This window comes from Hyperolius riggenbachi, chromosome 4 (genome assembly GCF_040937935.1).
Source record: "Hyperolius riggenbachi isolate aHypRig1 chromosome 4, aHypRig1.pri, whole genome shotgun sequence".
Classification (NCBI taxonomy): domain Eukaryota; kingdom Metazoa; phylum Chordata; class Amphibia; order Anura; family Hyperoliidae; genus Hyperolius; species Hyperolius riggenbachi.
Window position 1 is genome coordinate 227,160,585 of NC_090649.1, and position 18,298 is coordinate 227,178,882.

The window sequence follows — 18,298 nt, forward strand, 5'->3', positions numbered from 1 at the left end:
ATATTAGGCTGAGAGATGTCCCAGCAAGTCACTAGGGCTAGGATTCAGAGACTGTCTGAGCACATAAACACACTGCCCATGGAGAATGGGACTGAAAAAAGCTTAGTCACCACAATGCATGTCAGTCTGTCCCGCTGATTAACCAATGAGCTGCCAGACCCCTAATGCTTTCTAAAGGGAAACAGCGCGTAAAAAGGACTTCACATGTCTATTAGCTCATCAGCCGTCAATTCAACAATTTTTGTACTATAACCTGTCCAGATCTAGGGTAAGACAGGCTTCAACAATTATTAATAAATGGCTCTTTACCTCTTGGACAAATAATTCAACTTTCCAGTAACATTTTGGTATTGAGGAACCAGAATGTGAAGAAGCCAAACTTCTGCTTTGCATGGGGGTTAATCAGATGAGGGGAGCAGTTTATTAATCAGGCCATAGCTTTCTGGATCTGAGTGATGATGCCCTGTTCACAGTGGGTTGCATTTTAGCGCAGCGCAGAAAGTCGCACTGCAATCATTGCACTGTGGGGCGTTGCGGTGCAAAGTAACAGACGCATTGTAACGCAGAAAGTCACACTGAAATGGAAAATCAATGCAAAGTTCACAGTGCAATCTAATGGAATGTGGTGTCCTAACGCAGTGTGTTATCGCATAACGTGTGTGTTAACAGGGGCAGCAAAGCCTGCTTTTCACTAATTGCAAGTGTTGTGGTCCTTACAGTTTTGCCTCTACTAATTTCTGTTGCTGTAGATTAATTAAAAAAAAAAAACACACGAATGACTTCACATGTGTATTGTAAAGCAGTTGAGCAACAGATGATGTTATTGAGCTGCATGTCAGGCAAGTGATGGGAGCAGGGCAGCATCATGCATTCAGCAGCAGCAGCAGCACTTGTCATCCTTACCAGCGATCCTGAGCACAGCCCTCTCGGCCGGGTCCAGCACCGCAGCTCCGGAGCTCTTCCTCTTACATCTCTCGTGTCTGGGGAGGTTCCAGGGCAGAGTGTCACCCGGGGCTGGGGAAGCCGAGCCCGACTTCTGGCTGAAGTCTTCATCATCGGAGAAGTCAGCCGACGAGGACATGGAGCAGCGGTAGGACGCGGTGCCCGAGCTCTGTAGGGAGAACAGAACATAGACGTTACATGGATGCAATGATCAAGCATTTCCCTGGCAGCCCCCTGTGTATTTGTATTACAGCAGCAGCCCCCAGGCGGGAGCCGGTATGTATGACAGCACTGCTTACCATTGTGTGACATTCAGGAGATCGCTGTCGCCTGACAAATCATTTGCCTTTTGGTGAGGATGGGCAACAGGAAATGATCCCAACAACCTAACGATTTCCAATGACCGGCCCAGCTCCAGTCAGAGCAAGCAACTGCAACCAACCAAGCCTACACTGCGAAAAGCCTGACATCTGGCTCCCTCTAGTGGCCAACCTTACACCTGCAGGGTCCTGCGCAACTAATCATCAGGCTTCTCTAATAAGTGCACGGCATAGGACGGTGGCTTCCTTTGTTGTGATTTCTCAAGGCTTCTGAGACTTTCTAGTTCAGCGTACATCCCACTCAGTGCTCCACTTCTATCCGGTCTGTGAGCGCCAGACAAAGGAGTAGCTGAGCAGCTGAAAGAGCAGGAACTGGCTGAGGAGAGGAACTCCCTGGAGCTTTATATATACAGGGAGCTTTCCTCAGTAGCTCTCTGTCAAGACAGTTCCAGTAAACACATGCTTCATCTCGGTTTATAGCCTCTGTCCTGGCATTGCTTCTCAACAAGCACATCTGCCTTTGGTCAAGCGTTTTGCCAGTGCCTGACGACAGAACTGCTGCCATTTCTGGGCAGCCTGTCATGGGATGGAGAGGAAGGTGATCTAACACAGAAGCACCTGCCCCTATTTTTTAACTGCCTACTTTTTTCGCGAAATAACCCCTTTAACTAGGTGTTACTCTGAGATACAAAGCACTGTTAGCAATATCTCCAGTTGTAAACAAAGGCTCTTGTTTATTACCAATGAAATCATCAATAAATACAATGTACCCATGTGAGATAAAACTCCTTGGAAAATGACAGGACAAATAACATTTATTTTGTGCTTTTCTCCTGGCAGACTCGAAGCACTTGAGCTGCAACCACTAGGATACGCTAAGTAGGTAGTGCTAGGGAGTCCTGCCCAAGAACTCCTTACTGAATAGGTGCTGACTTACTGAACAGGAAGAGCCAAGATTTTAACCCAGGTCTCATGTGTCAGAGGCTCAGGGTCAATAATAATGGTCCAAGGATCAATAATAAAATGATCCATTGGAAATCAGTTTTGTCCAATTTTAATGCAATGTGTGTACGCAGCTTAAATGTAACCATACATCTAGCGATGATGATGGGTAGATTCGACCAAGAGACAAATCTCTCTAAACGAATATGATTAGAGAGAGATTTGTCGGCTGCCCATACACTGCAGGCTGATTTCCGATCAATTTCGTGCTAAAATCGATCCACCGCCTCGTTGGCCCAACGCTGTCCCCCTTATGTTCACTGTGCCCCACCACCACCACCACCACCACCAGTGCCTAGTGCACTATAATTTACATGTCCTAGTCTGCCGTGGCTTTGGGCAGCCCCACGTGGTTGCTGGCTTATGCGAGGGCGCATGTTTGACATCACACATGCGCCCACGTTACTCTGACAACCACATGGGGCATGTGTAAGGATGAAGGACGCACCCAGGGCCACGGCAGACTACGACGTAATGTATAGTGCACTGGGCAGAGGGGGGGGCGGATAGTTGGCTATCGTGAACACTAGGGGGGACAGCGTGGGGGGTTTCGTCACATTCATCGCTCATCCTAATATAATTCGCCATTAATGCCGCACACCCAATCGACCACAATGGCCCGACTTCTTGCAGCATGTCCAATTGACATACTTAACCCGAAATTGGTTGCATCATCGATCGGGCCTGCACTTGGCGGCACGGATTTTCATCCGATTCAATAATAATTATCGAATCAGATGGCTGATTGGCTACCAAGTTGATAGATGTTGGGCAAACAATTTGTTCTGCTCTAATCCTCCACACATGTGAGGGGAGATGCAGATCAACATTTTAATCATCAAAAGATTTTTTATCTTTTTTTTGTTTGTTTTTTTGCATGTTGGGTGTTTTATAGGTGTTAGGCCAATTGCACAGTACATGCGATTCCGATTTTTTTATACGATCCAATTTTTGATTATTTTAATCGGAATAAGAAATTGGATCGTATAAAAAATTGGAATTGCATGTAGTGTTCAAAAAGCCACAGATAGATAAGGTGAAAGCAGATCATTCATGAGATAAGCTTTGTGAATCATCCCCAGTGAGGCTTCTGCATCTGTCCACAGGTAGTTTAGTCTGTTCTTCCTGAGCAAACTGCTCCAGCTGTGTCAGGCTTAAAGAACAACTGGAGCGAGAGGGATATGGAGGCTGCCGTATTTACTTCCTTTTAAAGTGTACCAGAGATGATAAAATTATACATACCTAACCTGGGGCTTCCTCCAGCCCCATCCGCATGGATCGCTCCCACATCGCCGTCCTCAGCCTTTTCCAGCTCCAGTACCGGGTCCCGTAACTTCAGCCAGTCACGGCCTGTCTGCGCAAGAGAAGTGCGCCCTCTACGTATCTCTATGACGGCTAAAATGGCTAAAAATAGTTTTAGCAATTTTTAGCTGCCTGTAGCTGTGTATTTCCTATTATGGTGTTGGAGGAACCATGACCAGTGACAGGGGCCCTCTACTGGCTTTGTCCCCAACTGGGGCTACTCCAAAACCTAAATCCTAAATCCAAAAAGTCTGATTTTTATGGCCTACTGTGACAGGCAAAGTAACTGATGGTACATATCTCTCTGGGACGGATGTACATCTTACATGTATGTGTATGCACAAGTATATTACAATTGTTTTGCAATTGTTTTTGCTCTTTAGGACCAGAGCCGTCCCTGCCCTTTTAAAGAGAATCTGTACTCTAATATTCTTACACTAAAAAGCATACCATTCTATTCCTTATGTTCTCCTGTGCCCCTCTGTGCGGTTTCTGCCACTCTCTGCTGCAATCCTGGCTGGTAATTAACAGTTTTAGGCAGTGTTTACAAACAAACTAACCAGCTTGTAATAGGCTCACATAAACAGAGTGTGTGAGTCATACAGAGCCTGCAGGGGGTGTGTATAGCTTCTACCAATCACAAGCAGCCCTGCACATTCCACACATTCAAGCCTTAGCCCGACAGACACGACAGAGGAAAGGAGATAAGATTTATTACAGAGACAGTGCAATTAGGAAAGGCTGCAGTAAGCCAGAGCACATTAGAACAGGCATATGAACTTATAGAATAGAAGAACTAAGGCTGAAAAATTTGTTACAGAGTCTCTTTAAGTACTGTGATTGGCTCACAGCATTCGTGGGGTCAGGAGCGGCAGGAATGGCAAGAGCAGCAAGACCATGCAGCGGGGATTATTGAAATCTATGCCCTGGCAGATATATATGGCCGAAAACAGGGCGTAGATTTCAATCATCAAGGACCAGAAGAGTGTTAATTTATGATCTTTTCCAGGGGTATCAGCAAATGTGTCCATGCTGCTTTAGAATATCAATGTTGAGTAAAGCAATACTTAATCTTTCTGTCGTATTTGCTCTGCGTTGCTCTGTAATATACCAGTGACATGCAGTTGTACATGAGACAACTGCTTTTCACCTAATTACTGTTCAGAAGATATAAAAAACTTTTTCATTGACTGTAAAGGGTACCAACAGCTTTATCTGTGTATCTGTATGTTTATAGTGGTCATTGTGCACAATCATAATGGTTATATACTTGTACTATAGGATCTACATAGAGAATAGCTTCTCCTGATGTTATTTGAAGAGCTGGGGATAAATCAACAAAGGATCAAGAGACTTTCACATGTCAAATCCAATATAAATCATAGAATCAGACTGCTAGCAAGACCCATTGCATACAGAAACAGTTATTTTTACAACCCAGCATCATGAATGCTTATAGTCTCATCCTGGTTCTCCTGTCTGAAAAATATGTGCAATGTGACCGTTTCCAGCTCTGCTGATATTTATGTTTGCTGGGTCTTGTTGACATATTATTGTAAAGGCCTGAAGCCTTCGGCAGATTATTACCATGACACCTACTGTTGCTATCTCATTCCCTTCCCTTGCACACTTGCTAGAACAAAGCTTGCTTCTACACAAATGTCAAATGTACAATACCGACAACTGTTCTCTCCAAGCAATGGCTGGGTTAAAAAAAAAAAGGAACAGTGTTTAGTCTGCACCAACCTAAACAATATGCAGCAGCCAAGGTTACTTGCTGATCTCTATTATTATTATTGTTAGTATGGTTTATATAGCATCTTCTGTGGCGCTGCACATCAGAATACAAGGTATAACAATACTATATAAACAATACTGTTAACAGTACAAGACAAAGGTGGATTACAGCTTATGCAGTGAACAAATCAATAACAGATTTTTACATAATGATGGAAGAAATGCACACACATTACACAGCAGTAAGAGATCAAAGGGAAATAGAGCCCTGGCCAATCGGCCTTACAGTCTAACAATAGGTGATAGAAAGCTGTGTATGAGATGGTAAACCATTTGCCAGGGTGTCCTAAGTAAGATAGCATGCTTGCCTGAAGAGGTGAGTATTCAGGTTGGACCTAAAAAGAGTAAGTGTGGGTGAGTGGTGAATGTGTTGAGGGAAGGAGTTCCAGAGGAGGGGAGATGTATCAGACAACAGGAATTCTGGCAAATACGTTATACGTATACGTTAACAACATCAAAATGCAGAGAATAGGATAAAAGCAAGTCTTAATAATTGGTTAATATCCCTGAGGACACCTAGTTGGTAAAACCAGTAATATGGAACACAAGCAGCAAGATATTATTGTCAAAACACTTTATATTTTCCGGATCCCTGTCATTAGGGCCCACAATGTGAGTTTTTAACGTCAATGGGAACCTTTAAAAAAAAAAAAAAAAAAGCCAGATGCTTTCTTAGGGAGAGGGAAGGCTCTGGGTGCTGCAGAGCCTTCCCTCTCCTCTCCCGGTGTCCGTTCCAGCGCTGGCTCCCCCGTAGCAGTATTTGACTAAGTTAGTTAAATACTGCTCTCTCCGCTGCCGAAGGGAAGCTTCAGAAGTCTTCAGGAGCCCGAGTGCTCCCGAAGATGGGTCGATCCATACTGAGCATGTGCGAGTGCACAAGAGAGGGTGCTCACACGTGTGGCGTATGGAACCGCCTCGTGACTCGGCTCTTGGAAGACTTCCGAAGTCCCCCTCGGTAGGGGATTTAAACGGAGGAGCTGCAGCTGTAACAAGGGCACCAGGAGAGGAGAAGGAAGGCTCTATAGGACCCAGAGGCTCTATAGGTAAGTATCTGGTTTCTATTTTTTTTTTAAATAGACTCCCATTAGCTTTACGTACACTTTTATTGATGAAGAGTTTCATGTATGTTTTTAATGAGAACTGTTATTAAAATCTGCTTTTGCCATATTCTCTGCTTTTTGATGTGGTGGCGGGTCCACTGTGCACTTGAGCAGTGTTTATAGGAAGAGTTGTTGGATAGAAGCTACTTCAGTAGAGGACAAATCCTGCTGCATACAAGTCCTTTTGTGTGTTTTTTCATTTTGGTGGAAAAAAACTATGACTGAAAGTTAAAGGATGTCCAAGCTAAAAAAAATGGAATTAAATAGACTACATACATGTGTCCACAATGTTATCCAATCGAAAACTATGTCCTCCACACCCCCTCCCCCATGTGCATGCGCTTCCTTAGTGCAGCGTACACTCATAGTACTACAGCAGTACCAGGAGCGTAGCCACAGCGGCATAAAGGACAATACTGTGCATGTGCAAGGCATAGTATATCTGGTTCAAAGTTCCTGGCCACAGGGGGTCGGGGGCCTAGTGCAGGAGGGATTACGAAGAAGTAGAGGCTTGCAGGGGAATTCATCTAGGTAAAATCTATTATATTATTTACATTATATGCTCAATTTGAGGTGTCCAGATGTGTGATAAGTTTACTTTAACATATGGTGAAGATCTAGAAGGAAAGGGGATTATATTTAACCCAGAGGTATGTAAAAAAAATAATGCCATGGGTTATACAGCATTGTAATTCCTGGTTCTGTAAATCAGTACAGCGCAAGCCTTCCTCGTTTTTTCTCAGACCTTTCAGCTGCCATTCCCACTTATCCTGGGTTTTTCATTTATACAGCTACATAGAATCAGAATCCGTTATTTCGCCAAGTACAAACGGGGGTTTGAACCTGGAATTGGTTTTGGCTCATACAGGTTCTGGATGGAAGGTAGGGATAATGTCCAAAAGACAAGAGTCAAGGTGCCACTAGTTGGCAATCACCTGTCATCCCTAAGGAGATGGGGGTGAGAGAGAGGGATGCGAAGGAGCAGTAGTGATGACCCAGTTTCTCCTGAAAGAAACCTGTGGTGATGGCTGAGGGCTGGTTCACACGGGCGTCTGCTGAGCTTTTGCTTGGCATTGCATTCAAACGCCAGCGTTTAAACGCCAGCGTTTAAAAGCTGGCTTTTAAAGGCTTTTGAAAAGCGTTCAAGGCTAGCAGTTCTGGTCTCTGCTATTGTTTCCTCACGTTTACTGCCTCTGAAAGCAGCATGTTGCTTTTGAGACTAGACGCAACGCTGGGATCTACTGCCAGGCTTTCATGAAAGCCTGCAAAAGCCAGCTCTAAACGCTCCCATTCACTTGCATGGGATGGCAGTAGATCCCAAAAAACGCTGCGTCTGAAATGCTGCGTTAAACGCCACAAAAACGCCCGTCTGAACCTGCCCTTACACTGCTTAGGATCCCGATTGCTGATAAGTGCTGCCCAAGGTGTTCCAATACATCTGATCTTCATAATCATGATATACATACTGTAGTACAGTCCTACATATGATCTTAGTAATAAAAAATACATTTATCAGAGGAAATTTAAACCTGTAATTTAATAAGTTTGCACATACCTTGCAAAATCTTGTAAGGGGAATACTGTGCTTTATTGTAAGCTGACGAAATTCTAGAACTGTAGATTACAATGAACAGGAAATAGCTCCCTGTTAAACAGGAACCACAGTGGTACAATGGCACAGAAGTACAGGTATTGTATATCTCTTTATGCCTTTATCAGATAATTATGGTGCAATGCATAGCACTGATTAGTAGAGAGAATATAGTGGCCTAGAGGTAAATCTAGAAAAGTACATCTATAGAGGAACTCCACAACAATAGCTAAATACACAATCACCCTGCATATTTATGTAACTAATTTCCAACCATTTTTTTACCTCAAAACACCTACCAAACTGTATACAGTATAGGTAAAGCACTGTTTATGGAGGCCACAGAGGTTCGAATTCAAACTCTGTAAATGATCTGCACTCTAGCCAGTGGTGTAGCTAAGGAGCTATGGACCCCAGTGCAAGTTTTACATCTATGCAGAGCACATATAGTGGTAATCATTACAACTATAGTACCAATGAAGAGCTAATACTGCTTATGAAGTAGGGGTCTAGAGGGCTGGGAGAGGCTAGTGCTGTCACATCTCCTATTGCTACTCCACTGATTCTAGGTTATTCAGCCAGTGCAGATTAATGGCACTGATGCTCTACCTTCCCTTTAATCACAGCCTGTGCCTCCTAAGGCCTATCCACTGTTCTGCTAAAATCATTGGTCACGATGGGGTGATCATGTGATCAAATCAATGAGTAATGCTGGGTACACACGTTAAGTTTTTTCCTTCGATTCTGCCGTTCGATCGATTTTTGATTCATTTTCCCGCTCAATTCTCTTATCTTTTCTTATCAATTTCTATTCACTTCTATGAGAAATCGAGCAGTAAAATGATTGAAAGTAATATCGGACATGACCGAAATGATCAATCTATCAAACGAAAAAATGAAAAGTGTGTACCTAGCATTATGCTGCAGAATGTGGAGCCATGAGGCAGCTCAGGCACTGACTGGACAGCAGGGAGTACACCTTCAGTAAGATAAGATCATTAACCTGTTGCCGACCGATCCACGCCGATTGGCGTGAACGCTGCGGCAGCCCCAGGACCACTCCACACCGATTGGTTGAATGGCTTTCTATGAGGATTGCAGGAGAGCGCGCGCTATGCACCCACATTGCGAATTTCCAGACGGCCAACGATTTTTTGAGTGCCGAGCAATAATTTCCGCAATATGGCGACGTGGGTATAGGTGCGCAACCACCTGAATGTCGCTTAGCATCGTGCCGCAATTACGACTGACACAGTGGATCGGATCGCTAAGATCCCCGACAACTTCCGCGCAAAGTACCGCGATCACCTAAAGTCTTGTTTGCACCCGATGTGTAGCGTTGCGATGACCATCATCAAGGGGACATCACTGGAACCGTCGGGTGGTGAGTACGGAGCTTAAGCTCGATGGGGGAGTGGCAAAACTGAGGGTGTTTCCATATGACCCTCCCTACGCAGTTATTTGTGGCTGTGTCCATACAAATGTGTATATATTTCCATTTTAAAAGCACCTCCTATGTGCAGCTCTATGTTTTACTCCTTATGTAATCCTTATGTGCAGTCCCTCATGTGCCCCCAGTAACAGTAAAGGAAATTTATGAGCCACAGTTCATTTCCACATCATTACATATTATTCCATTTAAATGTATAGGTCATAATGAGACATATTAAAATTATGTGCCCTAGTTACATGTGCCCCAGTTAATTTGTTTACATTTTTTTTTTAGTTTTTAACAGTGTGAAAATGACCTAGAGACTTCTGGCCTATTACTGCCTGTGACCCCAGTAGAGAGATTTCCCTTCACTTCCTGTTGCTGCGATTTCCACTGGAATTTGTGATATGCAGCTTAGAACTGGGTCAATCACAATCAGCAGTTAGGGCCGGTAAACACCAAAAACCGCTAGCAGATCCGCAAAATGCTAGCAGATTTTGAAACGCTTTTTCTTATTTTTCTGCAGCGTTTCAGCTAGCGTTTTGCGGTTTTGTGTAGCGGTTTTGGTATAGTAGATTTCATGTATTGTTACAGTAAAGCTGTTACTGAACAGCTACTGTAACAAAAACGCCTGGCAAACCGCTCTGAAGTGCTGTTTTTCAGAGCGGTTTGCGTTTTTCCTATACTTAACATTGAGGCAGAAACGCATCCGCAATCCAAAATCTGCAGCAGCCCGGGAGTATGCGTTTCTGCAAAACGCCTCCCGCTCTGGTGTGCACCAGCCCATTGAAATACATTACCCTAGCAGATCCGCACCCGCAAGCGGATCGCAAACTGCAGCCGAACCGCTCTGGTGTGCACTAGGCCTTAGTGCATGTTAGGCCTCTTTTCCATGGACTGTTGATAGGCAGTGAAATGCCTCTCAAACTCTCACAACTGCTCACTGCTGCCTGGTAACTGCTCACTGCTGCCTGGTAACTGCTCACTGCTGCCTGGTAACAGCTTGCTGAGTACACAGCTCAACAGTCCCTGGAAAAGAGGCCTCAATGGCCACATTCCAAGCTGCAAACAATATGGATTAAATTTGTCAGTAGGTTGGAATTATTTGCTTCTCATTGCATCCCATCTGCAGTAGACAGGAATGAGAGACAGCAATACAAAGTAGACAGAGATTTTAACTCTTCCCTACCCTACAAAAATCTATTATTTATTGCTGTATCTGACTGCACTCTTGGATACAGTTCCTCAATTCCTGTCCTGACTAGAGGTGATGACATTTTCAATGCTGGGGTCCCAGAACGTGTACATGTAATAAAGGCGCGTGGAAAAAAGGGACCCAGATGTTGTTGCTAGTAGAATATTGGTAAAATTACCAATATTCTACTATTTAATTCCGATTTACTGATAGTTTACTATGACCTAACCCTACTCTCACACAGAACCCTCCCTCTACTGATGCCTAACCCTTAACCCTCTCTCCACCAATGATCAACCCTCACCTCCCCCCTCCTGTGGTGCCTAACCTTTAAAATGTACCAGAGTTTAGGTTAAACCCTCTTCCTGCTTTCTGCTGGTGCCTAACCCTTAACTGCTCCCCCCCCCCCCCCCTCAGAAGGTACCCAATAAAATTGCCATGAATTGGGGCACCCTTCTTTCTATGGTGCTTTGGGCGCCCTTTTTCCTCTTTCCTCCTGTTTCATACCAGAACTACAACAATATCAACAAAAGGTTCTTTCTCCTTAGCAAACTATCCAAAGCTACAAAGCTTATTTTTCAAAATGTGCTTTAGGCAATATCACAGATACAATGAATACTGGGTGACCTGTGATCATGGACATTGGTTGATAAAATAATAATACTATGAGCATTGTCAATGTCAACCAGATAAACACACCTAAAATTTAAGTATGGAGTATGGACTGTAGAACATTTAAAATTCTTCTTCCAGCAACTAATCTGTGCACCCCTTAGAAGTTCTCGCCTTCATGTTAACAGTGGAAAAAGAGAACCTGTCTGTTAGAAGAGGAACAGAGCATGTATCATTGGTCTGACAGTTAATATATGATGTTGATTGTTTTACATCTGACAACAACTTACGGTACTAGAAAATGCAAGTTTACCCCCCACCCCCTCCAAATGATCAGCTGGAACCATTAAATGACTATGAGGATCAGTGTTATTATACAGCCAGTGTGTTCAGTAAATAGATGCATTCTGGAGAAGCTCATAATATTGTCACTGGATTACTGATATATGTGTATATCATAGTAATGATACAACTTGCCATAGCAGCATAATTATGATACAATTTACTGTAGCAGCTGCTGAGATTTTCCCACAAGAACTGAGTACATTGACTGACATCATCATACACTTACAGGCAGTGCTTATCACAGAGGACTTTTAGAACTAAAGTCCAGGCCAAACAATCCCTTTTATTCTTATTCTAGTTATGTGTCCATTAAGTCCATTAAATCAGAATACCAGACAGCTCAATTGGGTTCTTTAGGGCTTCATAAATATATAAAGCAATTTATAACCTGTTTAGATAAACTGCAGCTATTATGAGGTTGCCTAACTTCTGGTCTCTCTGCCGATTGTGGAGCTTCGTGTTTTGAAGCCAGTATGACTCAGGCTCTTTTCACACTATAAAGAGAACGCTGTTATCCAGTAAGTCTTCAATCGCTCCAAAAGTTTCAGAAAAGTCACATTGCATGTTAATGGTGCAACCACACAGTGCAGCATACAGTACCATGACAGTATGCCTCACTGACAATGTAAACACGCACATTATTCTGTAAAAGCACTGTATCCACTGTGTTATCCTGATGAAACCCATCACATTACACAGCACAATAGTCAGTGTGATAGTCCCATAGGACTATCATTGCATTTGCATTGCGATGCAATTATTTTGTCTGTGTAATACTCACGCTTTGGCTTGGTCCCGGCGTCCTGCTCTCTCAGCGCGCACGCACCCTGCCAGTATTGGAGCTTTGTCGCTGGGTGGTGGTGTGCGCAGGACTGTGCGTGGTTGCACGGCGTTCTACGCACGCATGCGTGGAACGCAGCGTGCATGCGTAGGGTCTTACGCGTGCACCGGAAGTGACGCGTACAGGCGCGGGCGTGTACGTGTATGCGCCGGAAGTGACGCGCACAGGCGCGAGCACGTACGCGCATGCGCGGGAGTTTTGGCGCCAATTTCCTCCATAAAAGGCCTCCCCCAGCCAGTGTTCTGTGCTGTTCGTTCTGACAGCTAGTGTGGACGCCTTCTCCTGAGGATTATTGTTTGACCTGCTTTCCTGTTGACGACCCGGCTTGCCTGACCTCTGTTTGATCTCCGCTCCTCTGGTTTGACCTCAGCTTGTACCTGGATACCTCTCTGCCTGCCGCCTGCCCTGACCTCAGCTTGTACCTGGATACTTCTCTGCCTGCCGCCTGCCCTGACCTCAGCTTGTACCTGGATACCTCTCTGCCTGCCGCCTGCCCTGACCTCAGCTTGTACCTGGATACCTCTCTGTCTGCCGCCTGCCCTGACCTCAGCTTGTACCTGGATACCTCTCTGCCTGCCGCCTGCCCTGACCTCAGCTTGTACCTGGATACCTCTCTGCCTGCCGCCTGCCCTGACTCCGGATTGTTACCATACTCCAGCCTCATCTCTACATTGTGGTGTTAGTTCTCCCAACCACTAGTGAGGCGATCCCAGTTGCGACCTGGTGGGCACTAGGCTGCTAAGTCCGACATCCCCGCCAGGCGGGGGTGTTCCAGCATCTCCATTAGGGAAGGTGTTGGTGAAGACCCGTGGTCACTTAGATCCGCATCTGGGTAAAACCTCATTCTTAGTGGGAAGGTCAACTACCCCTGAACCTGCAACCAGCACCCTAACAGTCTGCTGTGATGCAAAGGACAAAGTGTGAAAAGCCTGAAGGGCTAACTGATTGTAAGCCTTAAATTGTAAGCTTTTGGCAGGGTCCTACCTTCCCTAGTGCATTCTACATGATCGTGTGCTCCTTTCCTACGACAGACTTGTACTTGTATTACGGGGCCTACCTAACCAGCCCAAAATCGCATGATCATGTATTTTGTACCCTGTTTGCCTTGTATAACTGTGTCCTATGTGTATAACCTTGTTATCCTATGTGTGTCATCCTTTGTATCATTTGCTAAAACAAAGAATCAAACCTTTTAAAAGTTTACTAGAGGTTTTGGCAAAGTAAAAAAACCAAACTGATAAATCACATGTACATAAATAAGTAGTCACAGCCTTTCAGAGCCGGGACAAGGTCCTCCAGCACCCAAGGCTGAGACACCAAAGTGCGCCCCTCCATCCCTGCCACCCCAGCTGTCACACACTGATTGCTATTAGACTAAGAGGCGCCACAGGGTCCACAACCTCCCCAACACCTTAATATCTAGTTATCTGGCTTGCAGTCACTGCCATGTATCCCCTTTTCTTATTTCTTTCTGCTTCAAACACAATTAGAAATGACAGCTGAATGAATTCTGCGCCCCCTCCTACACTGCGCCCTGAGGCTGGAGCCTCTCCAGCCTATGCCTCGGCCCGGCCCTGCAGCCTTTGCTCAATACTTGATTCTCCTTTGGCAACAATTACAGCCTCAAGTATTTTTGAATATGGTGCCACAAGCTTGTCACACCTATCCTTTGCCAGCTTTATTCCTTTTTGGCTCATTGCTCTTTGCAGCACCACTCAAGCACCATCAGGTTGGATAGGAAGCATTGGTGCACAGTCATGTTAAGATCTTTCTAGAGATGTTCAATTGGATTCAAGTCTGGGCTCTGGCTGGGCCGCCCAAGGGCATTCACAGAGTTGAATAGTAGTATTAAATAGCTAGATGTGCCTACCAGTGAGCAGTAATGGGTCACCCTGTGAGGCCCCTAAATAGTAGTGTTAGGTAGCTAAGTGTGCTCCTTAATAGAAGTATTAAAGGCATACCTCCCAACTTTTTGAGATTAGAAACCGGGACACTTAAGCCACGCCCCCGACCACGCCCCCAACCACACCCCCTGACACACCCCTAGTCCAAAAATGTATATATATATATATATATATATATATATATATATATAGTGGGGAGAAGGGTGAGGGTGCCCATGGGTGTGGAGGTAAACCGTACAAAGAAGGATCAAGGCGCCAGCCGCGGCTGTGGTGTGCGGGATGCGGGTCAAGCTTGTCCCCCCTCCCTCCGAATGTGCCCCCCAGTGTCCCCCTGTATGGCGAGATACGAGCGCAGCAGAGCGGCAGTCTTACCATTCCTCTTCGCATATGGGCATCTCGTCTTCTCCGCTTCCTGTGACGTCACAGGAAGTAGTTGGAAGCAAGAGATGCCAGTATGCGAGGAAGATGGTAAGACTGCCGCTCTGCTGCGCTCGTATCTCGCCATACAGGGGGACACTGGGGGGCACATTCGGAGGGACAAGCTTGACCCGCATCCCGCACACCACAGCCGAGGCTGGCGCCTTGATCCTTCTTTTTCCTCCGCTGCCTCCTCTGCTGCTAGCTGGGACAAAGGGGGGCTATCCCGGGACAGCGGGACCCCTCCCCCAACCCGTGACGGTCCCGGCAAAATCGGGACGGTTGGGGCCCCTGTTAAAGGGACTGTGAGCTCTGAATAAAAATGAAATTTGCACTTACCTGGGACTTCCTCCAGCCCACCTTAGCCTGCAAGGTCCCCCGGCGTCTTCCTGGTCCCTTCCGTGGTCCTGGTCCCGGCTTCGGTAATCCGGCAACTTCAGCTAAAGTCGCCCGAGCACGCCCCACGCTGGGCATCATCACGCCGGCCAGCGTAAGAGTCCTGTATATGCGTGGTTCTCTAAGACTGAACCACGCATGCGCAGGAATCTCACTGCTGCATACAATCCCTACTCTATCTGATCAGCACAACCACAACTCCTGCATTTTCTTGTTCAACTGTGTCTCTGTTTCCCACCCCAGTGGCATGTACAAATGAACCTTATATGCTTTTGGGTCACTTGGACAGGGACACTGCTGCACCACGCCAAACAGTTTGCCTGGGGTTTCTATCGGGTCCTTGCAGCTGCCTTGTGCCTGCACCGTCACAGAGGGATCCTTCAGTCTGCCGCAGCACCCCTCTTTCTTCTGCATGCGTAGCTCTGGTCCGCGCACTTCCTGATTGTGCTCCTGCGGATGGGAGTGCTCTGCGCATGCACCGTATGGGAAAATATACTATGCATGTGCACAACACTTCTGACGACGGGAGGGCAATCAAAGATGCGCACGGCTGGGGCCACACATGCGCAGTTGCCATCCACTCGCTGTGACGCCCAGTCTAAAGAGGGGTGCTGTTAGGGACTGGAGGATCCCTCAGTGATGGCGCGGGCACAGGGAGGCTGCAGGGGGCTGGTAGAAGCCTCAGGTAAGTTAAACTGGCTTTATTTACTTTAGATTCAGTTTAAGTGGTTTAAAGAGGAGCTGTCAGCCATACTATCTCAGGAAAAAAAACATATATACGGTAAGTAGATAAATACTACTCTACTTACTAGCTCTACTTACATAACATATGTATTGCACTGTCCACGGTTTGATTTTAGTGATTTTTCTACAGTAAAAAAAGAGAAAAAAAAATCAGAGAGGAACAGAGGTGTGGGAGGGGAAAACAGAAGGGAAAGGGGCTTCAGCCAATCAGGCTGCATAAGTTAAGTCTGAGGGGAAATAGAGGAGCGGAAAACGACAACCCAGCATGCCCTGTAACTTCCTTTTGTGTACCAAATTTTGTGTGTACCAAATAAGAGTCAGGCAAACTAGGGAATGATCATTTACAGTATCAACAAGAAAAGTAATAGTAATTTTAACTTTATGATTGCCTGGTTAGCATCCTTATTACTTGTTTACCAGATAAAAATAAATAATTGATTTTTGATTTTATGCCTGACAGTTACACTTTAAACACAGCCTTTTTAGAAAGCATAGATTCTAAGTAAGGTGTTTTTTTGTAGAATCTAACTGAGGAACTCAATACCTCAAGATGCACAATTTAAAGGAGTTATCAGGCAATTACAGTTAAAATAAGGGCTACTTACCCGGGGCTTTGTCCAGCCCCAAGCTCCCAGCACGTCCCTAGCCGCAGCTCTCCCCGCAGCCATTCCCCGCCTCTGCCTCCCAGTCCGCGGTGATGACGTCAGGCCGACCTCCAGGTCGGCCTGTACTGCGCCTGCGCGTACTGCGCTGTCAATCACCGCCACATGGACCGGATCGTACCGCGCAGTAGTTCTGCGCCTGCGCAGTACGCTCTGGTCCACGTGGTTGACAGCGCCACTCACGCAGGCGCAGTACAGGCCGACCTGGAGGTCGGCCTGACGTCATCACCGCGGACCGGGAGGCAGAGGCGGCGAACGGCTGCAGGGAGAGCTGCAGCAAGGGACATGCTGGAAGCTCGGGGCTGGACAAAGACCCGGGTAAGTAGCCCTCATTTTAACTGTAATTGCCTGATAACTCCTTTAGGGCTCTTTCACACTAAGACGTTGGGTTTGATGCGATGTTAAGGTTGCACAACGTGCCCCTAACGCAGCACATGTAGGTTATAAAATTGGACGTTATTTTGCACTACGTTATGTGTCTCTTGGTGCACTGTTTTCGTTGCATACTGATGGAACGAAAACAGCGCATGCATTACATTTAAAAAAAACCAAAAAACATTACTGAGCATGTGCAACACACATAACGCAGCAAATTTATTGCTAAACGCACAGCATACAGCACTTTCTAAATATTGCTACATGTTACACACAACACAACGTGTGCACTGTGAATGTCACACAGACTTTGCATTGCTGTGCGTTAGTCTGCATTGGAAAATTTTCTGGGAAAGAGGCCTAAATCAATACCTTTGCCTCGATTCATAAAGCATTACCTCATGCGGTAATGCTGAAAACAGCAGACTTTACCGACCACTTAGCAAAATGTCAATTCATAAAGGCTGTTACCGCATGAAAAGCTGACATTACCGACCAGGGAGATAAAGTACCGACTTGGCTGCAGTTACCGACAACACATGTAAGTAAATTGTCAGCAAATGTCAATTCATAAAGCCTTCAACAAGCGGTAAGCCAGGCGGTAGTTACCGACACCTTTGGTGAGGTCTTAACAAGTTACCGACAGCTCTGACAGCTCTGATTAATGCAAAGTGCAGAGAGCCGATGTCTGTTTGATTCATCTGTGGAGAGAGCCAGAGAGCCCTCTGTGTGAATCATTTCAGCAGGCAGGGAAAGACTGTGTGACTCATCTGTCTGAGTCATCAGTGGAAAGAGCCGTCTGTGTGAGTAATTTCTGCAGGCAGGGAAAGACTGTGTGACTCATATGTCTGAGTCATCAGTGGGAGAGCCAGAGAGAGCCGTCTGTGTGATTCATTTCTGCAGGGCAAAGAGGGAATCGGGACACTGCTCTACTCTACCGCTCAATGGGCTGCGGTAATTTACCGACCTCCAAGGGCAGCTGGGGAAATCTTTATGAATTAGCACACAGACCGGGAAAATACCGAGTGCGGTATTTTCCCGACAAGATTTTGTTTATCGCACTGCTGTTTATGAATCGAGGCCCTTGCCTTTTTTTTTTCCTCGCTATCCCTTTGTAAGCTCACAAGTTTATTTTGATAAACATTGCATTAGTCATTTACTTTGTTTGTCACCTCTGTATTATGTACCTATTTTATACCTTTATAATGATGACACTCAACAATAACAACAATCAATTATTGGTTATGTGGCCCCACACCATACAATTTTTTACATTTCTTTTCAATTCAAGATTTACAATCAATTTTTCAGATTACTGTAA

At 45.5% G+C, this 18,298-nt stretch overlaps 1 protein-coding gene across 19 annotated transcripts in view; it reads right to left on the reverse strand.

Moving 5' to 3' along the window:
* The window catches only part of DST (dystonin), a 748,258-nt gene that overhangs the window by 664,914 nt on the left and 65,046 nt on the right, over positions 1-18,298 (reverse strand). For 17 of the 19 annotated variants that reach the window (XM_068281416.1, XM_068281417.1, XM_068281405.1 and 14 more), the window contains exon 4: positions 904-1,111. In XM_068281416.1, the coding sequence (XP_068137517.1) occupies positions 904-1,111 (208 nt within the window). Of the gene's footprint in view, positions 1-903; positions 1,112-1,241; positions 1,507-8,018; positions 8,038-18,298 lie in introns of those variants that run through there. The other 2 variants (XM_068281413.1, XM_068281411.1) reach the window with 2 other exon arrangements.